A 26754-nucleotide genomic window follows, 5' to 3' on the forward strand; every position below is an offset into this window, starting at 1 on the left:
TGCTATCTGGTAGAAGGAAGGTCACTGATTCCTCAAGAGCCATGCTTATCAGTCTGAAAGGGTGATGTGCTCAGGAGTTTTTGAGAGCATCACATGGAGGGAGGGCAAATTCAGAAGCTTATCTTCCTGGTGCATCTATTTGCTCAATGGTAAATAAATTACAGCAATATTTATAGCAAGGGAAGCAAGGGTATATTAAGGAACTTTATGTAAAGCTCCCACGAATATTTAGGATAAACTAAGTGATAGCGGGACATTATGGGCTCTGCTAGTTATGCCTCAGTCTCCTGGGTGAAGTGACCTTGGACCAATGACTTGACATCTCTGAGCCTCACCTTCCTCCTCTAGTAAAAATGATTATTGTGCAGATGAATGAGATGATGCGTGTAAAGTGCTTGGGTTGATAAATGCTTGCTGTGCTTTTGTCTGTATCATTATCCTGGTATCATGACCTTATCACTACCAGCATAGACTCTGGAGCCAAACAGACTGGGTTCGAATCTTGACTCCACCACTTACTAGCTAGGGGACCTTGGCCAAGGTCACTTAATCTCTCTGTGCTCAGTTTTGTCCTCTGTAAAACGAGGCTCATAGGGTTATTGTGAGGGCTCAATTGACTTGATGGTTGTAAAGCTGGGGCACACGGCAAGTGCTGTGTAAGCATTTGCTCCAGACTTCATAGTTTGCTCCCTTCTGTCCTTAGAGGTCCTCCAGGAGAAATGCTGGAAAATGACAGCCCCTAAGAGAAGCAAGCTATTTCCAGACACTGATTTATGAAAGGAATGGGTCTCTATAACACCAGTTGTCCTAAGAGGTATTTGCTTCCTGGAAGATAGTCAGAATGCGTTAACAATGGTGGAGTCTTGGCAGATGACCGGCCAGATATTAGCTATATGGGGGGCATGGCCCACTCCCCTGTGGCTCCTCGAACCCTTCCAGGGAGCCGGACCCGAGAGGACTGGTAGTTTCTCTGGCAGGGGCCAGGGGCGTGCCAAGGGGAGGAGGAGGGAAGGAGCTCCCGGGATCCCCCACACCCCTCCCCCACTCGCCCAGCGAGTAATGACATTCACGGAGAGGGGAGGGAGGGAGCGAAGCAGAGGGGCAGGCTCCGCGAGGCCATGTGATGCAGGGCGAGAGAGAGCTGCCGCCGCGGAGCCTCCTTCTTTCCTCCCTCTGATTCCGGGCTGTCATGGCGACCCCCAACAACCTGACCCCCACCAACTGCACCTGGTGGCCCATCTCGGCCCTGGAGAGCGATGCGGCTAAGCCGGTGGAGGCCCCTGACGCGCTCGAGGCGGCCAGCCCCGCCCATTGGCCCAAGGAGAGCCTTGTTCTGTACCACTGGACCCAGTCCTTCAGCTCGCAGAAGGTAGAGTCCAAAGGAGCAGGGGAGCAGAATGCACCCGGTGGCCAGGAGGCGTGGGGGAGGGGATCCAGGAGGGTGGAAGGGGTCTGAGGACCCCGGTGAGAGGCTGGAGGGTGAAATGTGGGGTTGCAGGGGCCGGAGGGTGGAGATTGCCGGGCTGCTCTCCCGGGAGGTGACTGGCCCTGTCTTGGGCCCCAGGAGCACCATTCCCAATTCTGGGAACATCCATTATGCCTCTTTCCCTCCCAGAAAGACCCAGTCTGTTGGAGGGCTGAGAAGAGAGACAAAGGCAAGGGGAAGGGAATGGGCACTGCTGGGAAGGCGGCCTGTTGGAGGGGGCGGCTGCTGCGGGGAGGGAGGAGGAGCGCTTCCTGGGATCTAGCCTCCAGCCCCAGGTAGTCGGTGGTGGGCCTCCCTCCGAGCTGCTGTCCTGGATACTACAGGCCCTCCAGGTCACAGCTCCTGCCTGGCTGGGAGCCTTCCTCTGGCTGGGGCTTGGAGGGTCTGTCCCTAGTCCTCTCCCACATCCACACTTATCTTGAGCTGAGAAGGAAGGAGTTAACCCATCTCCTTAGACCGGCTCGGTTCGGCCCCTAAAATCTGTTTTGCTCTTAAAGACACAGACGGCCCCACCATCCCTTCTCAGACCCAGACGAGCTGGGGGGGCGGGGAGCAGTTAGGAATCCAGCCTGGTGCTGAGTTTTCGGGGTTCCCGCTTCCTGGGGGAGAGGGCCAGACACTGCGCCTGTAAGACAAGGGAGCCTCTAGGGGCGCAATATCCCACCCTGGGCGGCTGTCCGTCAGTGGGGCACGAATTCAGCACCATGGCCAGGGCCCAACAGCGAGTGCTGCTGATCTCTTAAGTGGTGCTCGTTGTCAGACCTGGGATTCCTCTTCTTCCTGGAAGATCCTTTTGTTCCATTCACTCATTTTTCAGGTGGAGAAACAGATTCCGTAAAGAGAAAGGAACCAAAAGACTTGGGTTTGAGTCTTGGTCCAGGCTCAGTTCATCATCTGGAAAATGAGACGATGATGATGATGATGATGATGATAACAACAACAACAACAACAACAACAACAATAATAATAGTAATAGTTACTTCTTCTAATTCCCACCCCTTCTCAGGGCTGCTGAGAGGGTTGTTGAAGAGGCGGTATAACTTAGTGTTCTAGACGGCACTACCCAAACTTGAGCATACATTAGAATCACTGCATGATCCTGGTTAAAACACAGACTGCTGGGTCCCACCCCAGCTCTTCTGATTCAGCAGGTCTGGAGTAGGGCTCAAGAGGCTGCATTTCCAACTAGCTGCCAGTGATGCTGATAAAGCTAGCCCACTGATCGTCCTTTGAGTAGCTCCAGTTTAGAATATAGACTCTGAGACCAGAGCCATCTTCCCCAGTTATTCACTGTAAAGCTTTGGACAGGTTACCTTGCCTCTCCAAAGCCTCGGTTTTATAATCTGTAAAATGGAGCTAATGGCAGTACCTTTCTCAGACGGTTATTTTGAGGGTGAAATGAGGTGACACACAAAACGTGCTGATAGCAGTGCCTGGCACAGGGTCAAGGCTCTGATAATTATAGGTGTTACAATATCAATAAAGTGCTAGGGGAAGGAGGGGTTGGGTTAGCCAGAGCCATTCTGGGACTCATCCATAAATTCTACACGTGCATGCTGAGCACCTACTATACTACATGCCAGGCTCTCTGTAAGTTGCTGGCAGTTTGGAGATGAATCAGACTGACCTCCAGATTTCAGAATACCTTCCCACCCAGAACCTTAGGAGCCAGGCCTCAGTGGCTGGCACTGGACAGGGGGCAGAGGGATGGTACCTCCCATCACCATTCCCCAAGGGAGCTTCTTGCTCTTCCCTTTGCCACCATGGAATATATCCTATTCAGTCTGCACTCAGGGCTGAGATGGCCCCTTATTCAGGGATGGGACTACCCACTGCAACCCCATATGTGACCAGGCCAGCCTGGGTATCTTCCTGCCTCCCCTTCCAGGACATTCCCCTTGCCTGGGGGCCATGGTGGGTTCTAGAGGCAGTGTAGCCTGGTGGGAAGGGCATGGGCTCTGCAGTCAGATGGTCTTGGGTTCCATTTTCATCTTAAGTGCTTACTGGCAGTGTGACCTTGGACAAGTCACTTCTCTGTGCCACAATATCCTCATCTGGCAAAAGGGACTTTTGCATCCAACCCTGCAGAATTCCTGGGAGATTAAGAGGACATGGACATATGTTAAGTGTCTGGCACATAATAGGAATTTAGCAGGTAAGCTTCCTTCTTTTCAGTCCTGAAGAGCCCTGCCTGCATTCAGGGAGCATTTCCCCTTGGTAGAGAATCTGAGAAGCCTATCTTTAATGGTACATGAATAGCAGAAAATAGCCCACCCCCAAGAGTGGTGGTGGTGGCTTCATGGGACATCTGAGGACTGTCCCAGAGCCAGAGGGCAGCAGGACAGTGAGGGGGTCCAGAACCCAGACTCTGGGGCCAGACTGCCCAGGGTTCAATTTTAACTCTGCCACTGACCAGCTGGGTAATTCTGGGCAGGTTGCTTAGCCTCTCATGCCTCAGGCATCACATCTGTAAATTGAGAATAATAACAGCACATCCAGGATAGGGCCATTGTGAGGATTCAGCAAATGTATCCATTAAATCACCTAGAGCAGCACCTGGCTCATAGAAAGTGCCCAGTAAGCAAACTTATATTTGCCAGACAGGAGATCAAAGCCTGATTGGGCCACCTCCCACTGTGTCACTTCTGCACGTGTCTTCACTTCTGCAAGTCTCCGCTTCCTCCTCTGTGCTGAAGGAATGGTACCTACCTCAGAGGGTTGTGAGGATTGGATGATATCATGCATGGCCACAAACTTAGCACAATGCCTTAAAGATTGCACACTAACAGTGAACTTTCGGGCACCATCATAAGTGATCATCTGGGGCCACAGGGTTCAGAGGAGGTTCTGAATGCAAAGTGTAGATGTTAGCTTGTTTCTGAGGCTGTTCCTGCCCTCCAGCCTCGTTCTCCTTGGCTGGGAGGTGGGGGTGAGCAAAGGGGTGAGACTGGGAGGGGCAAACATGCAGACATTCGGATTGCTGGTATTCCCACTCACTAGCTTGTGACCTCATGTAGGTCCTGACCCTCTTTGGTCGTCGGCTTTTCAATGTGAAAATGGACTAGATGTATGATACAACCTGCATTCCTCCCTCCCTAGGCAGGAAGAACAGCCCTGTCTCTGTGTGTCCCCAGCCCTTTGAGCATCCTTCCGTCCTCGCACCAGCCAGTTTTTTAAAAAACCAAGATTGCTATTTACTAGCTCTGTGACTTTGGGCAACTTAGTGCTGTCTCTGTGCCTGTTTCCTCTTTTGTAAAAGGAGCACGATACTAGTACCTACCTTATTAGGTTTTTGTAACACATGTAAATGTCTTAGAGCAATGCCTGGCACAGAGAAAGTGCTATATGAGAGTTAGCTGTTCTTGTTATTTCTACCAAGGTGAGTCTCTGAGAGCCATCCTTGGCTTCCTGCAACAAGCCTGTTCAAGCTTCCCTGACCCCATCTTCTCAGGGTCTGCCCTTGTCTTAGATGTACCTGTGGGGAGAACCTGGCCCAAACTTCTGCCCCCAGCAGTAAGAGGCCCAGACCTGGGTCCTGTCAGGAGACAGTCCTGACACCCAAGACTGAGCAGGTCTTCCAGAGGCCCCTCTCAGACATGGCAGGAGGAAGCAAGAGGTGGAGGGTGATCCCTACCTCCTACCCTGGCCTTGCCTTTCAAGCTCTTGGGTCCTGGCCCCCAGCCCTGTCCAGGTTGCACTTGACCCTTTACCCCACCCCCACCCCCAGAAACTCACAGGTGACAACTGCAGATCTCACCACCCTTCTCAGAAGCCTGCAGTGGTTGGGGCACCTGGGTGGCTCAGTTGGTTAAGCATCTGCCTTCGGCTCAGGTCATGATCCCCCACATCAGGCTCCCTGCTCAGCGGGGAGCCTGCTTCTTCCTCTGCCCCCTGCCCCACCTCCTGCTCGTGCTCACTTTCCCTCTCTCTTGCAAAAATAAATAAAATCTAAAAAAAAAAAAGAAGCCTGCAGTGACTCACCAGGTCCTTCCAGGGAAAGAGCCAGAATCCTCAAAATGGCCTTAGGCTCTGCTGCAGGATCCTAAGCATGACTGGATCGTGGACCCCTCATCAATGGGGGGAACCCTGTGGCTCTTTCTCACAGTAATGCTTTTAATGGATAAAGTAAAATACATTGCATTACTAAAAGGAAAGCCAATGGAAGTACAGCTGTTGTCATACTTTTAGAACAAATTCATTATATAATAATACATGTTTCTATATTAACCCGTTATACAGCCTGACCTTGTGGCAGGACCAATCCCTGTAATGTCAAAGTCATGAGGAGTGTACTGTAGCAGTGTGGAGTGATGAAAGTGATTTCTTGTGGTGACAGTACTTCAGGCATTGCTAACACTACCATGCTTTGTCACCTACACTACTCATAATTGCAGAAAATGCTGTCAGTATGAGATTACTGAAAGTAAACATGTAATTTTCCCATCCTAGTTTAAGGAGTCCCTGGATTGATTCATGGACTCCTGAACCTGGGAGTCTACATTACAAGGCCCTGTGCATGACCTGCCTTCGTCTCGTCTCCCTGTCTGCCCACCCCCTCCCCAGCCACACTGACCTCCTCACTGTGTTTCAGTACGCCAGACACAATATGGGGCTCTAGGGCTGGCCAGTCCCTCCGCCTGGAACTCTTTTCCTTTGATCCCTGTGTGGGCCACTCCTTCACCTTGATTAATTAAAAAAAAAAAGTATTTGAGAGAAATACACTGAGGTTCAGAGACTCTTAAGTGTCCTTTACAAAGTCACACAGCAACTAAAGGGTTGGGCAGAGATGCCAAGCCAGCACCTTGCAGTTGCCTCATAAACTAGGGCCTGGGTGAGGAGGGACAGTGCCCGACTATGACAAGAAGCACCAGTGAGCTAATTCCATGCACCCGCAGGGAGGAGAGTCTGCCCCAGGGGTGCTTGATGGCTGGCCACACTGCATGATGACCACCTAAGTCTGGTCCAGTCTCTGGGCTGCAGAGATGGCAGATGGCCTTAGTGACTGCATGCCCTTCCCCCCGGGCCTGGCTTCCCCCCACCCTCCCCTCCCCTGCAGGATGGCACCTGGCTCTGGCCTGCAGCTCAGCTAAAGGAGAAAGTCTCCTTGGCCGCCTTCCGGCATGACCCTGAGGCAGCTCCAAGCAAAACTGTTACATCCCTAAAGAGAGTCCCCTCCCAGGCACCAGCCCCACCTGGCACCCTCACTGGAGTCCCAGGGCAGGGCCTGGGAGTGGTCCTTGGGGGCAGGTACCCTGCCAGGAGGCAAGGCCAAATGTCTGGACTGCCAAGGGCAGAGGCCTGGTTTGGTTTCCATTTCCATCCATTCAGTGGTCCCAGCTTGGCCTGGGGAGGCTGGATGGCTGGGCGGAGCCAGATCGCCCAGGGTGGAGGATGCCAGGATGGGCAGGAGGGAAGGGAGCGGGCAGTTCTGCTCCAGCCAAACTCCAGCCTTGACTGCTCTGGGGCTTCTCCAGGGCATCGGCACCACCCAGGAGTTCAGATATACACAAGCACATACTCTCCTGCTCACGCACACTCACCTGTACGTACACACAAGGACACACACATGTGCCTGTGCACACTCATATCCACACTAATGCACATGCACTCACACAATACTTTAATACAGTTGCTCAGACACTCATCCATACATACGCACACTCATGCACACATATACACACGCATGCACACACACACACGCTCATTTACGCAGTTGCCACTCAGGTTCAGGCTCATGCACTCACACACTCGCATCCCCAGACCAAACAGATGCCACCCCCGGTGCTCACTCTCCGACACAGCTCCTCCCCCTCTCTTCGACAGAGCCAGCAGTTCCCTCCCACCGTGTCCGGCGTGGTCCGAGTGTAGCCGCAGCTCGCAGCAGCTGCGGGCTGCGCCTTGAACACGGAGTCCAGCCCTCATTCTACTAATGATTAAAAGGAGGCTCGGAAAGGGGCAGTGATAGCTCTAAGGTCACATAACATTGCTGTGGCAGAGGGTGAGGACCTCCCAGCCCCGTCTGCACGGCCTGCTTTTGGCTAATGGAGCAAACGAATCTGTGAATGAGGGTTGGGGGTTCAAGGGCTCATTGCCTCTCCCTCCCCACAAGGAAAGGGGTGTTCATGTTAGCCGTGAGGATGGGGCATGAAGTACTGCTCTAGGACGTCAGCCACGGGTGTGAGGTAGTGTGTGTGTGTGTGTGTGTGTGTGTGTGTGCGCTTGTGTGAGATTGTGATGGTAGAACCCATGTATTAACCTCCTGGGCTGGGACGTTATCCATATCATCCCATCCCAACCTCATGCCATGCTTGAAAGAGTGGATTACGTTCCTCATTTCATAGAACCTAAGATCAGAGAAGTCAAGTGACTTGTCCAAGGTCACAAAGCAAATAAGCAGCAGAGCCAGGCTTCAAGTCCAGATGATCTCATACAAGTGGCCAAGACACGTTATGCCTATGGTGTGCCAGGCTCTGTTCCGCAGGGACTAAAGTATCTCATCCCCACAGCAGCCCTCTGTGGGACTTGCTGGTGGGACTCTCATTGGACAGGTGAGGAAACTGAGGTACACAGATGTAAAGCCAAGTCACCCAGCAAGTAAGTGCTAGAGCTGGGATTTGAACTGACAGTCTGGCCCCAAGTCCAAGGTCTGACCATGATACCATGCTGCCCCTCTGAGTGCTTAACTCCTGGCACTTGGGAGGAAGGCTGGGGACATCAAGTCCCAGGAGCTACCGGGTGTGTGGGGACATTGATTCTCCAGGAGAACCACTTTTGCTGGCCTCAGGGATGCCCTCCCTTTCCCCTGAACTGGAGCCATTAGTGGGAAGGAGTGGAGTCATTTGCCATCTTTTTGCTGGGAGACCTTGGACAAGTCATCTTCTTTTTGAGTCTCAGTCCACAGGCAGAGGGCAGTTGGACCAAGTGATCTCTCATTGTCTTCTAGCTCAGAAATGTTGGGCTGGGTCAGGAGCAGGCCCCAGCTTCAAGGCTCTCCATTAGCTTCTACCAGTTCAAATGTTTGTCTGGGACCCCTTAGAGACATAGGGAAAAACTAAGGAGGGACAGGCCCAGGACTCTTTGAAGGTGCCCGCAGGGCAGAGAATACTGGGCTGGGAGTCAGGACCCATTGCTTCCAGTTTCAGGTCTGCTGCTACCTTGCTGTGTGACTTTGGGTAAGTTACTTGCCCTCTCTGGCCTTTAGTTTTCCCATCAAGAAAAACAGGGGGGATAGTTTCCGATCTACCCTCTTCTGGGAGGCTATTGTGAATATTCAACAACCAGATGGGAAGGTGTGTGGGGCAATAAAAGACTCATCTGATGTTGGCAAATTATTTTGAACCTTGTTTTGTTTCCCAAATAATTTGAGGAATTTAGCTATTGATTATGTTGATAAGAATTTCTATGAATTTCCTGGCCAGATGTACCCCTGGAGGCCAGGCTGAGCGTCTAATAATGATAATGAAAGCATGAACTGAGTGCCCTCCATGTACCAGACACTGGGGTGGTACTATTAATACTTCCATTTTGCAAATAAGGAAACTAAGGCTCAGAAAGTTTAAGGAATCTGCCCAAACACACACAGCAGAGCCAGGAATCCTATCCCAGGTATGTCCAGCTGTGAAACCCAGTCCCATCACCACCAGGGAGCACTGCCACTTTGCCCCAGAGTAGGGCTGTGTTCCTCCTGCCAAGAGGCTCCAGGCCCCTGGGAGATTCCACCCACCACCCCTGCCAGGAGCCCAAGAATGAGCTGGAAGCAACCTTATCACCTCCTGTGTGTGACCTCTGACCTCCCTCCCGCATGCCCCGCCCTCCCTGAGCAGAGTATCTACCGCCCCCTCCCCCCCCCCTTTTGTCCGCCTTCCCCGCTCTGACCCTGGTGCCTGCAGGTGCGGCTGGTGATTGCCGAGAAGGGCCTGGCGTGTGAGGAGCGGGATGTGAGCCTGCCGCAGAGCGAGCACAAGGAGCCCTGGTTCATGCGGCTCAACCTGGGGGAGGAGGTGCCCGTCATCATCCACCGGGACAATATCATCAGCGACTACGACCAGATCATCGACTACGTGGAGCGAACCTTCACAGGAGGTACGGTTGCCATACCCACCAGGGGCTCAGCCACAGACCTGAGGGACTCCACGGGCTCAGACAGGTTCCCAGAACCTTGGGGAGCCTGAGGAAGTCCACTGGGGCTGTGGACATGACCCAGTCTTCCCTGAAAGGAACGATGGGGCTGCAAACAGGGCTCAGATGCCCCCCCGGAATCACAGAGCTACAGGCATGGCCTCGATCCTTGGGATGCCACAAACCCTCCTCCTTCCCCAGGAGTTCTGGAGTCGGAGGTATGGCCACAGGTCCTCAGAGCCCGCAGGCGGGAGCAGGACACAGGCCCTCCTAGTCACCACACATGGGGCCCAGGTCTTCCAACAATGCCGGGCCATGGGCAGGGCCCAGCCCCCTGAATCCCTATAAGCATAGACAGGGCCATGGGCCCCCCGGGCACCCCATAGTCATGGGCCCAGGTACCCTAAAACATTGCAGATGTGAGCAGGGCCCAGACACCATAGAACCCTACAGGACCCCATGTCTCCCTCCCTCCCTCCAGCCTTCTTCAGGTTCAAAAGCCCACTGCCTATGGCAGATGCTGCAAACCCAGCTGAGAGGGGGTCAGGGCCCAGACATGTACTGTGTAGAAAGAATATGAATGAGTTGCCAAGAATTAAAAATCAAAGAAAGTTCAGTTTTAAGCATCCAGATTTCTGGCTTCTCTTGAAAGCCTGGCGATGCTGGGCCTAGACCCCCATCGGGCAACAAGCCTGGAGTGGTGAGGAGCTGCCCCTAGGAGACAGGTTGGCAGGACTCTAGGGAGATGAGGTAGACCAGTAAGATCCCTGTCAGCCTGGTGGAGACTTTATCTCAAGAGCCTGGGGAAAGGGATGGTCCCTGTGGGCCTCTACATTTCGAGGTTCCAGGATGCTGGGATCAAGGGATGGGGTACCAGAGCCTGGCCTGTCCAAATCAGGGGGGTAGGTGGCCAGGGTGGGACCCACCCCGCCAGCCCAGCCCCTGCTGTGGCCCGCAGAGCACGTGGTGGCCCTGATGCCCGAGGTGGGCAGCCCTCAGCATGCGAGGGTGCTGCATTACCGGGAGCTGCTGGGCGCGCTGCCCATGGACGCCTACACACACGGCTGCATCCTGCACCCCGAGCTCACCACTGACTCCATGATCCCCAAGTACGCCACGGCCGAGATCCGCAGTGAGTGCCCCGGGTTACTCCCATTTGCCCACCTTATCCCTTTCGACAGGAGTCTCCTCCTCCATCTCTTGCTCCCACTGTGTGTCTCTTACTCCCCTTCTTCCTCGTATCCCTCCTGGTCTCCCTCATCCGCCTCTGCCTCTCGCTCTACCCCTTTTTCTCTGTCTCTGTTAATGTCTCTTGCCCTCCCTCTGGGAGTCTCTGGCTCGATCCTTACCCCAGCCACCCCCACTCCCACTTGCTTTCTCTCCACCACTCTCCCTGGCCTTCCATCTCATTCACTCTGTTTCAAACTGAAATGTCTCTCCCTCTCTGGCTGTCTCACTCCCCTCCTGCCCCTCCTCTTGTCCTGCCATCCCATACAGAGGCTACGGGGCTCTCCTTGTCTTGTCCATAGGAAGGTGGGGCACCGTCATGGTGGAGGACATGGTCGGGGCCCAGGGAGGTCAGGACTGTGGTTGGTGATCCAGGGCACTGAGTGACATCAGGGTTGGTGCCACCAAAGAAAGTTGCCCAGATATGCAAGGCCCCCTGTGGGGTCTCTGAGTTTTGATTTAAGCATCACCTGCATCCTGTCCTAACTGCTAGCCTGGACGTGCCCATAGCCTGGCTCATCCTTTAGTTTCCAGCACCGAGTAAATGGGGGTTGGATTAAATCAGATTATCCATCAATAGCCGTTTACAGACTTTGATCCAGGCTCTGTGCAGACACCCTGGGGTCCTTCAGATAGATGAAGTGTGATGATTCTAAGTAGATACTAGGTGCTTAGTAAATGGTCACTTCCTCCCTCTTGAGGGAGTGAGCTGATGTTTAAAAGTGGGAAGGGGCAGGTTGTGAACTTGGTCTCATCCCTTTAGAGTACCCTCGAACAAGACTTGGAATTTATCAGTGTCACCCTATCTGCATTCAGTCAACAACATTGAGGAGGTCTCCTATGGCCCAGGCCCTGGGCAGGGGGTTGGGGACAGATGGGGACAGACATAGCTTCTACCAACCTAGGGTCACAGTTCCATCACAGGGAAGCAGAACGACAAGTGACCAGGTAATTGCAGTGTGGGACTAAATACATTTGAACAGCCTCTCAGGAGGGCAGCCTGGCAGTCTAGATCAAACACAGAAAGGCCCACCCCTCGGAGACGATCCCGCAGTTACACCTGGATGTGTGCACAAAGAACCACGCACAAAGATTATTCACTGCAGCATAGGTGGTAATAGCGAAAAGCTGGAAACAACCCAGCTGTGCATGAGTTGGGAACTGGGTAAATAAATTCTAGTCTTCCCCCACACTAGAACACCTCTAGTCTTCCCATATGATGGAACACTGCACAGCTATTAAAAAAAAAAAAAAGCATATGACACTGGGTGTTACATGCAACTGATGAATCACTGAATTCTACCACTGAAACTAATAATACACTATATGTTAACTAACTTGAATTTAAATAAAATCTAAAAAAAATAAGCATATGGGATGCTCTGTAAGATATATTAGTAAGTAGGAATGAAGGGCAAAAAAAATGCAACTAGCGTGCTATCAATAATATATTTAAAAGGGGGTTAAATGGACACACAGGTGCTTGCAAACACAGAGAATTTCTGGAGGGATATACGAGAAGCTATTTGCTTTGGGGGAGCAGAACTAAGAGACCCCAGATTGAGAGGAGAGGGATTTACTTTTCACTGTACATTGTTTTAATATTGTTTGAATTTTTAAACACGTATGTATGTATAACCTATTCAAACACTAGCTGATTAAAAAAAATGTTACCCTAGAACCAATGAGTGTTACAATAAGAGAAGGTACTCATCCCAGCCTTGGGGGCACAGAGGGCTTCTGAAATGCAGCAACACCCAAGGAGGACCAGGAGGTAGAAGGGGAAGGAGAGAATCCCTTCAGCTTCAGGGGCAGGAGAGGGTGTGGTGTGTTTGGGGAACTGAAGGATGTTCAGTGTGGATGAAGTGTAGCCCAAGGGAGGTATGAGTGGCTGGTGGTGCGAGTCTGGGGAGTAGGTCTGACAGAAATGGAATCTTGTCCAAAGAGCAGTGGAGAAACTAGGGATGGAAAGTGAACATGATCTGATGTGCATTTTACAGAGCTCCCTCCATCGAGGGAAGAATGGGGGCCTGGACTGGGTGGAGGCAGTCCCTAACCGCTTCTAGGGGCTGGAGGCCCTTCCTCATTCTGCCATGAGCCATCTGAAAGAGTCTAGAAGGCAGTGAGGGGTCCAAGAAGGCCCAGCCTGCTCCTCCTTGGAGGAGAGAGATCTCAGAGCTCCAGCCCCACTGGGGAAGGAGGGAGGTCTCACAGGATGCAGAAGTGATCCTGCAGTGATCCCTCCAATCAGCCTAAGGTCTTTCCTGGACTTGGTTTGCCCTCTTGGAGAGAGCCACATGTGCAGCCCTGGGTGACTGGCAAGAGAGAAAATGCTGTACTTGACCTTCACATTCATAAAATATCAATGAGACTTAATATAGCCCTAAAGCTGAAAGGTCTGGGAGTATGTTTACTGGGTTTTTTATCAGGCCAGGAGATGGGGTGGTAGATGGTGAGACATCAGAGGGCAGAAGCTGAATATCTGCGGTCATTCATTCACTCATTCTATTCATTCATTCATTCATTCATTCAACTCTCACTAAGCTCTTGTTCTGTGCCAGGCCTGTACTGGGTTTTAAGGAAACAGACAAAGCTGACATAGCCACTGGTCTCCAGAAACTCAAATTCTAGTGGGAGACATATACATCCAGAGATAAATACATCAAAATCTCCATGTATAGCAGTACAGGTGGTGCACTGCACAAGTCCAGGGGGCACTTTTCACATAGATTGTAACGTGAATGGATTTGTGCAATGGCAGCTCTGATTACTGTATGTGCATTTTCTGGCAGAAATCTGTACAGTGTACACAGGAGGACAAAGGCATTGAGTAGTCAGACCTCCTAAAGGATCAGGACAGGCTTCATGGAGGAGGTGATCTTGAACTGGATCTAGAAGGGGATTTTCAGGAATACAGGAGAAAGGTATTCCAGGAGGTAGAAGTAGTGTGAGCAGAGGCCCAGAGGTTTGGGATGGTCTGGCACATTCAGGGAATGCCAGGCATTTGGAGTGGCTGAAATGTTACTACCTGGGGACAGGGACAGGTGGGGTAACTCAGTGAAAGATGGAGTTGGTAAGAAGAGAGGATCCTGCTGTTTTTTTTTCAAGGCAAGTTGAAGAGCTTGGACGTTATCTGACGGCAGTGAGGAGCCAGGGATGGGTTTTAAGCAGGGAGTGGCATGGTCAAGTGTGTGTTTGAGGAAGACCTCTTTGGTGTGAGTGGGGAGAAGGGCACAGAAGGAGAGAGTGCCGGTGCCTAGGGCTGGGTCAGAATCATCCAGAGAGAGATCAGTGAGGGGGTCTGAACTAAGGGAGGCAGAGGATGAAAGGGAAAAGTTAAGTATGAGAAAGAATAAGAAGGAGGAATCAACAGGACCTGGGACTGATTTGGTGCAGGGAGGAGGTGAAGGAGGAATTGAGGGCACCCCCTGAGGCATCTGGCTTGGCTCAGTGTGGGGGAGAGGTGCTGCAGTTAGGGGAGAATGCAGGCGAGGAGCAGGTGGAGCAGGGACAATGATGGGGTCAGGTGGACCAGAATGAATTCCAGGAGCCTAAGGGATCTCTAAGTGGAGTTGGGAAACAAGAGAAAGGGCAGGGCGTGATTGACCACCACATCCCAGACTTACTGGCCAAGAATTCTGGAGAAATCCCATCTCAGTCTTGGAACAGACCCCAGGATCTTAGCCTGCATGATACTTTCACCTCCTCTTATAACTCCCACAGTTTACAGTTAGACTCTCAAAGTTGGACTATAGGACACTTCTTCTCTCTCATTAAGAATAATTCTCAAGGTGCTGCCTTGAGTTCCATCACTGACCCACTGTTCCATCACCCTTCCCTTTTTAGCATCTTTAAAAGGCCAGTTTTCCTAGGAAATATGGGGTTAGCTAAATCTGCAGGAAAATTGCCTCACCAGAATGGGAAGTTTCAAGACAGCAAAAGTCTCTTATGGTTTTTCTTTCATTAAGCAAGTTTTTCCTTGTGAGCTACAGTGAGTGAGCACTAGACTAAGAATCAGATGGACCCAGGCTTGAAACCTGCTTATCATTTACTGGTGTGGGATATTACTTAGCCTCTCTGAACCTGTTTCCTTACCACAGGAAAGGGTGGGGGGAGACATGCACTGAAATATGACTTTGTCCAGGTTTATAACCTCTCCATTTCTGGCAAACTCCTCATCCCCAAGTAGTTTCCTCCTCAGTGAGGTTTCTTGATGCCTTGTGGCCCGGGCAGGTGGCCCTGTGTGTCTCACAGCATTCTGTTCACTCTTTATTACAGATTGATGGTGCTGTCAAAGAGATTTCTTTATGTGTCTGTTTCTCCCACTAGCCTGAGCCTAGGGCAGGATGGCATGTCATCCATCCCTACGTTGCAGCCTATTGTGCCTACTAGGTGTTGGCTGTTGATATTGTTACTTCCCAGATCAATGTTTGAGTGGGACCTGACCCGCAAACTTGTGGAAGAAGGGGTGGGAGGGGCCCTAGGTATCAGAAAGATGGGGCCTTCCTTATTCTCTCCCCAGGACATTTAGCCAACGCCACCACAGACCTCATGAAATTGGACCATGAAGAGGAGCCCCAGCTCTCTGAGCCCTACCTTTCCAAACAGAAGAAGCTCATGGTGAGTGCTTCCAGGCCTGCCCAGTTCCCTTCCCCACCATGAAACAGATCAAATGGAAGAAGCTCATTCTAAATAGAGGATCAGCTGATGACATAAAATGAAAACAACATGGCTTGCTTTTCCAATCCTGCCTCCTCTGTCACTTACTGGCTCTTTGACCTTGGGCAGGGCACTGTCCCACCAGAGCCTTGGTCTCCTGACATCTTAGATGTGTCCCTAAGAGCAGAGCATTGGACAGAGGTTCTTGGATAAGAATGGCATTGAGGGAGTGTTCTGAGGAGAACCCAGTAAGGGTGGGAGGGAAGGAAGGAAGGAAGAAGAAGCCAAGTTCACCTGATCCCACAGAGAGCTGTGCAGCGTAAGTGTCACCACAAGGCCAATCCTCACGGAGGCAAGGGGCAAGACGTGTATACCTCTGTGTCAGTCAGTCATTGGCTACAGATTGCCTGGCGGGGGCATGAGGGATGGGAGATACCCTCCCAAGTATTTCCAGGCAGCTCTTGTTGGCTGAGAGTAACTCTGGAGAAAGGGCAGCAATGAGCTGCTATCAACCGATCCTCATAGCAGCTGGTGTATGAAAGTGCTAGGTCTGGCCAAGACAGCCAAGCTCCCAGGAGTGCTGTGAGCACCAGATGAGGGTGCTTTGTAACAGTGAGGCACCCTCTACGCTGAGGGGGATATTTGGAGGCTGGGTTTGCTGAAGGGGGTTTGGGTCAAGTTCCTTCCAGCCTTGGTTATCCAGGCTTGATAGAAGCCAGCTCAACTCCTCTGGTTCCTGCCTGTCCTGTCCCCAGGCCAAGATCCTGGAGCATGATGATGTGAGCTACCTGAAGAAGAGCCTCGGGGAGCTGGCCATGGTGCTGGACCAGATAGAGGCGGAGCTGGAGAAGAGGAAGCTGGAAAACGAGGGTGGGTGCCAGCTCTGGGGTAGGTGGGGGCTGGAGCCCATCCAGTCTACCTGCCCTTGCCCACTTCCAGCCCCTTCATCCCAAAGATCTCAGAGGACCTCCCAGGTGGTTAGAGTCATGGGCCATGGAAGCGGACAGACTAGGTATAATTCCTAGCTTGACCACTTACTAGTTAAGTGACCATGGATCAGGTACTTCACCTCCTTGGACCTCATTTTCTCATCTGCAAAATAAGGATAATAATAAGACCTACTCCAGAAAGGTGTTGAGACATTGCATGAAATAGTACATGTGGGTATTGGGGCAGCGCTTAGCACACAGTCGATGTTTAATCGAGGTTGGTGAAGATGATGATAGTGGTGGTGGTGATGACCAGGACCCACCACATCATCTCACCTTTCCCCTGCTCAAGGATGTAGTATGGCTCTTTCTGACCTTGACTCTTTCTGTCCTTGAGCGGCACTCTGACCCTGAGTGTGCCAGCTTCATTCCCATCTCCATCTCCACACCTTCGCTCCTGCAGCTCTTCTAGCTGGGAGGATCCTCTCCACGCCACTCTGCTCCTTTTTCCTTTTATGTGCTGTCTTTGCCACTGCCCGTCTTCGAGTTTGATTCTGGACCTTCTCATCTTGCTCTGTTTTAGGCGGTCGGTTAGTCTTGTCTCCTCAGTTGTGCTGCTTTGCAGAGCCTACATAACAGGTACTGCTACGCTCACAGCCTCACACACACACCCCATCCATATGGGAAAGCCATGGAGCACAGTGTCCGAAAAGATGGGTTTAGGAGCCCGTGGCTGGCTCAGTTGGTAGAGCATGAAACTCTTGACCTTGGGGTTGTGAGTTCAAGTCCCACACTGGGATGTAGAGATTACTTAAAATAAAATCTTAAAAAAATAAAAAGATGGGTTTAGAGTCAGACAGAGGTTTGAGTTAGAGTTCCAGCTTTGCTGTCTATACTGTGTGACTTGGATAAGTTGCTTCCCCTATTGGAGCCTCAGTTTCTTCATCTGTAGAATGGGATGGTAATAATACAACTTAATGCCATCTTGTTGGACTCTTATAAAATGTAAAAGTACTCTGTCCACTGCCTGGAACATGCTAGTTTAAACATATGACAGCCAAAGGCATGCACATTCTCTATTTAAGAAAACTGAGGCTCAGAGAGATACAGGGACTTGCTGAAGGTCATGCAGCTCATAAATGGCATGGTTAGGGCAAGAACATGTGGTTAGGGCAAGAACATAGGTTCCCTCCTGACAGGTGCAGTGCTCTTCCAGCATCTCACAACTGAGGCAAGCCTAAGGTACGCATAGATACCTAAAGTCCTGAATAGGACATTGTCATGAGTTCTAAAGCCAGGCCCTAAATCCTCTGTAGACAAAAGCATGGCAAGGCTTAGTAATAAAAATAGTATGCACCTCAAGCAGGAACTTTCTCCTTTCTGTCAGATAAGATGCTTAAGGGAGCCATTGCCCAAGAGTGCTCAGAGGCCAGAAGGCGTGATGTTTCCAAGATTGCCTCTGGGGTCAGAGTCCCAGCTCTGCTGTTCTCTCATCAGTTGACCTTCATTATCAGGCACACCTTACATATTTATGGATTAATTTGCTCAGCTGCCCTAACAAAATACTGCAGACTGGATGTCTTAACCCACAAAGATTTATTTTCTCCCAGCTCTGGAGTCTGGAGTCTAAGATCAAGGCGTTGGCAGGTGTGGTTCTTCCAAGATCGCTCTTGGGCTCACATTCTTGCTGGGTCTTCATGCAGGCTTTGCTCTGAGGGCACGCCCCTGGTGTGTGTGTGGCAAAATGTCCCCTCCTTAAAAGGACACCAGTCAGACTGGTTAGGGCCCCCCCCCCCCCCGATGGCCTCACTTTAACTTACTTACCTCTTTAAATGCCCTTTCTCCAAATATAGTCACATTCTGAGATCCTGGGGATTAGGGCTTCAACATATGAATTTCGGAAGGACGCAATTCAGCCCTTACGACATATCTTTAACAACACTTCCTGTGGGCCAGGCACTGTGCTAGGTGTTTTACATAGCTCAACTCATTTAATGCCCCTAACAACTCTAGGACGTAAGTAATATGAGTGACCCTATTTAATGGATGAGGAAACTAAGGGACAGAGAGGTTCAGTAACCTTCCCAAGGTCACACATAGAAATGGTGGAGCTTAGATTCAGTGACCTTCCCAAGGTCACACATAGAAATGGTGGAGCTTAGATTCAGACCCTGGCTCCCAGAGTCTTGAGTTTTTAAGCACGGTCTCTGCCGCTTCTTCTGTTCTGTAAAGGGGTGATAAAATGAAAGCCTACTTCACAGGGCTGTTGTGAGGCTCAGTGAGAAAGTGCGTGTAAGGGAATAAGCACATGGCCTGGCACACGGTATGGAAATGTCCACAAATATTAGCTGCTGATACGATCAAGGGAGGCACAGAGTGTGACCTAGATGGAAGGCAGAGTTGACAGTCCTGGAGAACAGCTGTGGATACTCATTCCTCATGTGATTCTAGATTGGGAGCCTCCTGACCTCAGTCTCTGTTTTGGTCCTGAGCTCTTCCAAGGGGAGGCAGCATTGTACTGCCCCATGGCAAGATGACTGGGGTTGTTCCAGATGGAGATGGTGGGCAGTCCTTGTGTCCCTCCATGGCTGGGGGAGGTAGCAGAGGTCTGGGGAGCTGGCTGGGCCCACATGGTCTCATTCACCCACTGGGGCACCTCCAAACTTCCCTGGGGGTAATGCTTACACCCTCCACTTCTCCCCTTCTGAAGCAGAGCCCAGGGTTGGGAAGTGTTATAATGTCACAGTTAGGACCCCTAGCGTGGAGCCAGACGACACTGATGTGCATTCTTGATCAGCCACCTCCTAGTTCTGTGACCTCATAGAATTCACTTCACTTCTGTGAGCTCATCTACAAAATGTGGATAATAATAGAATCTAGTACCCAGTATCTCAGAATGTGACTATATTTGGAGAAAGGGCCTTTAAAGAGGTAAGTAAGGGTTGTGAGGGTTCATAAAGATAATGGGTGTTGATCACTCTCCACAGTACCTGGCTAAAGGTAGAATGTTCTAGAAATAGCAGTTTCAAAAATAATTACTATTACCATTCTTCTTCATTCATTTATTGAAATATTTCTTGGACACCGACTGTGTGCCAGGTCCTGAGGATAAAATTGCAAGTAAAAACAAGACATTGTTCTTGCTCTCATTTAGTTTATAGTCTTGCAGAGAAGAAAGACATTAGACAAATAATCCCATCAGTAAAAACAGAATTATAAACAGTGATAAGTGTTAAGATTGATAGTAAAAAGAGTCAGGCAAATTTGATAAAGCTTCTCTGAAGAGGTGACATTTCAAATGAGACCTGAGGGATATAGAAGGGCCAGCCTAGTGAAGAACCAAGACAGGTGTGTCCTAGACTGAGGGGACACCATGGTGAGGGGATAGCTGGCAACTCTCCAGTAACTGGCTACTGTGTGGTGAGTCATGGGAAGAGTGGCATAAGTAAGGTTGGACAGAGCCAGAGAGATGCAAGATCATAGACCCGTATTTAGAATTTAGAATATACCCATATTTATATTTTACTTATAGTGAAAATTTAGCCTATATTTGGAATTTAGATTTTGTACTATGTACAATCCATCCAATGGGAAATCCTTGGAGGGCTTTGAGAAAGGGATTGTACCAGTTAGCTTTTGCCGCATAACGAATAAACTCTAAATCTGAGTCACTTAAAAGAACCTTTTATTTGTTCATGATTTGTAGTTTGGCCCAGTTTGGGCTGGGCTCAGCTGGGATGCTTATCTCTGCCCCACATCCTGGTGGTGGCATCACTCACGTGTTTGTAGTCAGCTGGCAGTCAGTGACCTCCCTGGCATGTCTAGCGGCTGGCTGGCTGTCAGCTGGGCCAATGGGCCACATGTTGCTCATCATCCAGCTCAACATCCATGATGTTGCTCATCATCCACCATATGGATGAGCGCTAACCCGCGCTCATCCATATGGTGGTGGTTGCAGGATTTCCGAGAGCAGCAAGGAGCAAAGCCTCAGTAGGCAAACACTTTTCAAGCTTCTATTTGTGTGGAATTTACTAGAATCCCATTAGCTAAAGCAAGTCTGGATTAAAGGGGTGAAGGCTGAGATTCACCTCCTGTTGGCAGAAGCAGCAAAGCCACATGCATACAGGAATGAGAGGAATGGGTGGTCATTTTCACAGTCCACCCAGGGTAAGACGTTCTGATTTTAAGAGCACTCAGGTTACTGTGAGAATGGATTTCAAGGGAGACAGAGGGGAGGCTGTCAGAGCAGCCCAGGAGGGATGGTGTTGGCTTGGACCAAGGAGGTGGCAGAGGAGATGGGGAGGCGTGGATGGACTCGAGAGGCATTTTGGAGACAGAATGGATTGGAACTTGCTGAGTGGTCCTATAAGGAGGGGAGAGTAAGGGAATGGAACCCAAGATGACTGGGTTTTGGTCTGAGCTACCGAGTGGTGCCATTTCCTGATATGGACAAGGGGGGCCGAGTGTTCGATTTGGGGCACAGTGCGTTCAAGAGGCCTTTCAGACACCCAAGACGGGGTGTCAAACAAGCCATTAGGTATTCTAGTCTGCCTTGTAAAGGAGAGGTCAGAATTTGGAGAGAGATCTGTGAGTCTCCATCATATATGTGGTATTTAAAGCCATAGAACTGGGTGATTCATCTAGGGAGAGAGCGGAGGGAGACAAAACAGAGGCAGGGCTGATGTGTCCTTATCCTGCACAGCAAACTGCCCATGAATTAGGGACTGAAGCAGCAACAAAAACCACATTTATTACATCACACATTTTCTGCGGCTCATGACTTTTGGAGCAGGGTGGCTGGGTGGTTCTAATTTAGGGCTGCATGATGCGGGTTGCGCTCAAGCTGTCGGCTGGAGCTGCAGTCGTTTGAGCTGGAGAATCCACAGCCGAGATGGCTCGTTCTCGTGGTTCATACCTAGAGGTCTCTGTTCCCCGCTGGCTGTTGGTGGGAGGGAGGCCCCGGTTCCTCACTGCCCGCGCTTCTCAATGGGGCCGCTCCAGTGTCCTCACAACATGGCTGCCGGCTTTCCCTGGAACCGGCGAGCTCAGAGAGAGAGAGGCGGCCACAGGGCCTTTTATGACCTACTGTTGGAAGTCACTGTCACTTCCGCCACATTCTATTCACTGGAAGCAAGTGACAAACTACAGTCCATATTCAAGGGGAGGGAGATTGGGCTCCATCAGAGAAGTACTGAGTGGCTCATGAGCGCATTTTAAAACTGCCACCCCTGCCCTGAGGTCCCCCCACATTGGGGGAGGGGCAGAGGAGCCAACAGAGCCCTCAGGGAGAGTCGCCGGTGAGGCCTGGAGGACCCTTGTGTCAATGGGACCCAGAAAGGATTGTGTTTTAAGGAGAGAACCGTGTCCAATGCTGCTGGGAGTCTGCGTAAAGCAAGGATAGGGAAGCGTCCCCTGCATTTTGTCTCACGGCTGCTGGTGGCGACCTTGCCAAGGGCAGTCTCACTGGAATGTGGGGGTGGGTGGCTGAAGAGCAAATGCGAGGTGAGGGATGAAGACAGCAGGTGTAGGCCCCTCTTTCGAGACGTTTAGCTGTGGAAGGAAGTAGAGAGATGGACGGAGCCTGAGGAAGGATGTGGGGTAAAGAGAGGAGATACAAGAGCATGTTTTCAGGCCAGTAGGAAGACCCTGGGGGGAAGGAGAAATCAGTGCTGTAGGACGGATGGCGTCCTTCAGGCCGGGGCCGCGTGGGAAACAGGGCACCTTCACGTGGGGTCAGTTGAAGAGGACTTCATCAAGGGACTGTTTACAAATATGTGGGCAGGATGCAGGGAGAGCACAAGGAAAAATGGGGTGCCCTGGGCCTGAGGTCGTGAGGGGTGGGAGCAGTTGCCGGAACCTGGACAAAGAGGCTGTGTGGAGAGGGGGACCGCCCGACAGGTGACAGGCGCTATGCCTTTCTGTCTGTGGACGCAGCCAGCCCACGGGGACCCGCAGAGGGGATGCTGAGGGAAGCAAGACTCCCACCTCTCTCTCTCTCTTCCCCCCCCACCCCCGCCCTCCCACCTCCTGCCTCTGCTCCCCAGCGGCTGGACCCGACTGGAGCCCGAGGGCTGGGAGCCCCCCTGGGGTATGCGTCCAGTCGTCCTCCTGGGGCGCAGGGCAGCGTGGAGAAGGGAGGAGAGTGGATCTGGAAGGTGAAGGGAAGACGTGCAGCCTCGGACAGTGCAGAGAGCCGCAGGGGGCCTGGCCTTGGGAGGGGGTGGCTCGCACCCTCCACTGCGTCAGTGGGGTGGCCGAAGGCAGGGTGCGTGTGCCTGGCTTTGTAGGGTCCGTGGTCGGAGTGAAGACTCCTGTTTCTGAATGCAGCACGCATTCCCTGAGCGAGGCCTGGGGTCTGGGTGTGAGGAGATGTGGAAGCCGTGTGGCTATGCCTGCAGGACGTGCAGCGGCCAGCCTAGTCCGGAACGCACAGAGGCCCAGGCGTGGCCGAGTGCCCTCCTGGGCACTGTGCTCATGAATTTGAAGGCTGGCTGGTCAGTGTGTCTCCAGCACACTCAGCTGGCAGACTCAGGGAAGGCACAGGATAGGGTTTGTCCCGGGCTGGGGGCTTTTTGAAGGGCACGCACAGCTGGAGGAGAGGGGCAAACGGAAGGACGACCCGCCAGGTAGCTGCACACGTCCGCATACGTGGTGGTCGTGGCTCTCAGCATCAGCCCACAGACTGAAACACAGGCGTGGGCACACTCAGACAAGGACACGCGCATCCATGCTTGGGAACGTCTGTCTGCAGGCAAACAGCCCAGTGGACGTGGGCATACACTGCACTTATACATCTGGGGTTCCACACCACACGGACGCAGGTGCCCACATGTATAAACACAGTTGCTGCACGGACTTGAGCAGGTGCACACAGGGGCGAAGAGACACACCACACGTGCTGCGGACACAGATCTGCATACAGACCCGACAGAGATCGCACCTGTTGAAAGGGCCCGAGGGTGTGTGCAGATGCATGCCTATGTGCGTGCTCATCTGCACATGGGAAGGGGCGTGTTCTGTAGTGGTTACAAGCACAGACTCTGGAACCACACGGCCTGGGTTCAAATCCAGACTCTGCTCTTCCACATCCTAGCTGCGTGGCTTTGGCCAAGTTACTTAACCTCTCTGTGCCTCAGTGTCCTCGTGTAAAGTGGGGATAATCAGATAGCTCTGGTGCATCTCCCACTTCACAGACTGCTCCTTCCCCCACACCTTTGCTGGTTTCTCCTTTTCCGTTACCTAAAGCTTGAGTGCCCAGGGCTCAGTCCTTGGTCCTGCTCTCAAATCGGCCTGTCTCCTCCAGTCTGTCGCTGGGGACCGCGGGGGGCCCCGGATCCTGCCTCCTTTCACTGCCCCTCACCCCCATCCTGATCTCACCTCACTCCGTACTTGGCAGTAACTGCTTCGTCGACCAGTCAGCACTCCAGTGCCCGCACCGTCGGCTTCCTTGCCCTCCTCTGGCTTTATCGTACTTTGCAAAACCTCAAATGGTTACACCCAACTCTACCTCGTCAGTGCCTGCGCCTGTGAACCCAAGCATGGCTGGAGAAACACTCGTGCCGCCTGGTCTCACTTTGAGTTCATGACCACGAGCCTTACTGGCTCTCCAGCTGCCCTAGGCCTCCCTCTGTCCCCTCTCCAGGTGACTGCTTAATGCCTTCTCCTTCCTCCTCAGCCTTCCACCTGCTGCCTCCAGCCCTCCCCTCACTCACTGGGGAAACCGGAGCGCTCGGACCCCACAGCGCCTCCCCCACCAGCAGCAGTGCCCGCACACACCATGTTTTATCAGCTCTAAGAGACACTGTTGTTACAGCACAGCTTAGCATCTCCGAAATTGGAATGTTTCTCACAGTCAAAGTTGAACTGGCACCACTTGTTCTCTCTTCCACTCCCCGGCAGCTTGGGTTGGATGAGCTACGGTGCCACGCACTCCCTCGAATTACCGAGAGTGAGCTGTCCTTGAACGAGCAACCTCTCCCCTTGTGTACTAGATGTCCACCCGCTCAAGCACTCCGCTGTCCTCGGTAGTGTCACTGCCCCCTCTCTGCTAGCTCATCCCCATCAGCATGCTGGGTTCTCCCTCCCCGCTTGCAAAGACACTCTTGACCTGTCTCGCATTACTGGCGTGTCCTTGCCGTCACAGCAAAACTCCTTGACAGAGTGATCCTTGCTCACAGTCTCCAGTTCCTCTCCTCCCCTTCTCTCTTGGACTCCCTCCAACCAGGCTTCCAGCGTCAGCATCCACTTCTACTGCTCTTGTCAAGGCCACCGGTCACCAAATGCCACCACAGTTCTCAGCCTCCTACTTGACCTCTCTGCAGCATTCAAACACCTCCCTTCTTCTCCTTGGGACACTTTCATCTCTCACCTCACAGGTGCTCCTTCTCATGCTCCTCTGCTGGTTTCTCCTTGCTGCCCAACATCTGAGTCTTGAAGCCCCAAAGCTCAGTCCTTGGCCCTATTCTCAGATCTGTCTACGCTCACTCCCTTGCTGATGTCCTCCCACCCTCATGTTGATGATGCACACTTGAACTAGGTATGCGTACCTCTAACTGCTGACTCATCATCTCCCCTTGGATATCCAATAGGCACCTTGAAAGTTACGTATCAAGAACAAACTTTGGATTAGAACCTTTATTACACTTTACCTCCTTGTCCTGTGAAGGCATGAACCTCTGTGTCTTATCATGCGTCATGTCATGTCAGGTCTTCATGCCCAGCACATACTACTAGATAAACGTGTTGGGTGAATGAATAAATGAATGAACAAGAAGCCACAGAGTGAGAGGGATGGAGGGGCTCAGGCTTTGATGGTGGAGGGCATCAGATTCAGGACATTTCTGAGTTGAAAGGAACACCCGCTCAAAGATGCAGAAGAAAGCTTCCCGGGACAGCAGACCTCACAGGAAGCAGAGGGGAGAGCATTCCAGGCATGAGGCCCGGCAGGGGCAAAGGCCCAGAGATGGATGTGGAGCTCCTTTGGTTTCCTACATCATGTCTTGGCTCAAAACCCTGCAATTCTCCCCACTGACCATGTTCATGTCCAAACTCCTTTGTGAGGCTTCTAAGCTTTTCCCCTAATTTATCTCCATCTACTTCTCTAATCTTGACTTCTCACGAATCACTCCCTGCTCACTGGGCCCCCCAGGCAAGCCATGCCCATTTCCAGTCCCTCTGGCTGCTGTGTTGAGAACAGACTTGGGAAGTCAAGGGCAGAGGCAGGGAGATCTATCAGGTCGGAGAGGATGGTTGTTTGGAGCGGGATGGTAACCGCAGAGGCAACCTCACGCTCTGGATGCGTTTGGAAGAGAAGCTGATGGGAATCGCTGACACACTATACATGAGAGATGAAAGGAAGAGGACTCAACGTGGCAGGGGGGCATGGGGCTTTGGTCCAAGCCACTGAAAGGGTGGGCACATGGTCACTGACATGGGGATGAGTGTGGTGGGGTTGGGGGTGACAATCAGGAGTTCGGTTTTGGACATAACCAGGTTTGAAGTGCATGGTGGATATCCAAGTGGAGCCTGTCAAACGGGCAGACACAGGAGTCTAGAGTTTAGACACATGTATTTGCACTTAAGAGTCAGTTGATTTAAAGAAAAAACACTAACAGAGGTAGTGTAAGCCTTGGGCAAAAGTGATGAAAGCCCTAGGGAGCAGGCAGGTGGGCAGGGGCCAGCGGGTCAGTGGCAGAGAAGGGAGCCCCCCGCCCCATCTCCTCTCCCTTCCACTCCAGGGCAGAAGTGTGAACCATGGCTCTGTGGCTGTGCCTTCACCCTCGCCGACGTTCTCCTGGGAGCCACCCTGCACCGCCTCAAGTTCCTGGGACTGTCCAAGAAGTACTGGGAAGACGGCAGCCGGCCCAACCTGCAGTCCTTCTTCGAGAGGGTCCAGAAGCGCTTGGCCTTCCGGAAGGTCCTCGGCGACATCCACACCACCCTGCTGTCGGCCGTCATCCCCAACGCGTTCCGGCTGGTCAAGCGGAAACCCCCATCTTTCTTTGGGGCGTCCTTCCTCATGGGCTCCCTGGGTGGGATGGGCTACTTTGCCTACTGGTACCTCAAGAAAAAATACATCTAGAGCCAGGCCCGGGCTTGGTGCCTGTTGGTGTCTCTGTCCTGTGTGACCCCCAGCAAGCTCTCAGTAACGCACTGTCTCATGAACTTGGACAGCCACTCCCCGCCCTGTTTGGAGTAATCCTATCGTCAATGTGAAAACATTCCATAGTTTAGAAGTAGACGTTGCCAATGCCGTGAGTTGAGGCCACAGCTCTACTAAAGGAGAGAAAGAGTGAGTGTGAGAGAGAGGGAGAGAGAGAACAGAAACAAAACACG

The 26754-nt window shown here is 51.9% G+C and overlaps 1 protein-coding gene across 5 annotated transcripts; it reads left to right on the forward strand.

Moving 5' to 3' along the window:
* Positions 1-1189: 1189 nt before the first annotated feature.
* GDAP1L1 (ganglioside induced differentiation associated protein 1 like 1) lies at positions 1190-26754 on the forward strand. 5 transcript variants are annotated; one of them, XM_021689110.1, is made up of 7 exons: positions 1190-1369; positions 9179-9187; positions 9376-9568; positions 10563-10736; positions 15354-15451; positions 16246-16360; positions 26157-26754. In XM_021689110.1, the coding sequence occupies exons 1-7, from the start codon at positions 1190-1192 to the stop codon at positions 26498-26500; spliced, it is 1113 nt and encodes a 370-aa protein (XP_021544785.1). In that variant the 3' UTR covers positions 26501-26754. The 5 variants fall into 5 exon arrangements, with proteins under 5 accessions (XP_021544785.1, XP_021544783.1, XP_021544784.1 ...); XM_021689108.1 differs by lacking the exon at positions 9179-9187 and having other exon boundaries at positions 9376-9573; positions 10511-10736; XM_021689109.1 differs by lacking the exon at positions 9179-9187.

Source organism: Neomonachus schauinslandi, chromosome 10 (assembly GCF_002201575.2).
Source record: "Neomonachus schauinslandi chromosome 10, ASM220157v2, whole genome shotgun sequence".
NCBI classification, from domain to species: domain Eukaryota; kingdom Metazoa; phylum Chordata; class Mammalia; order Carnivora; family Phocidae; genus Neomonachus; species Neomonachus schauinslandi.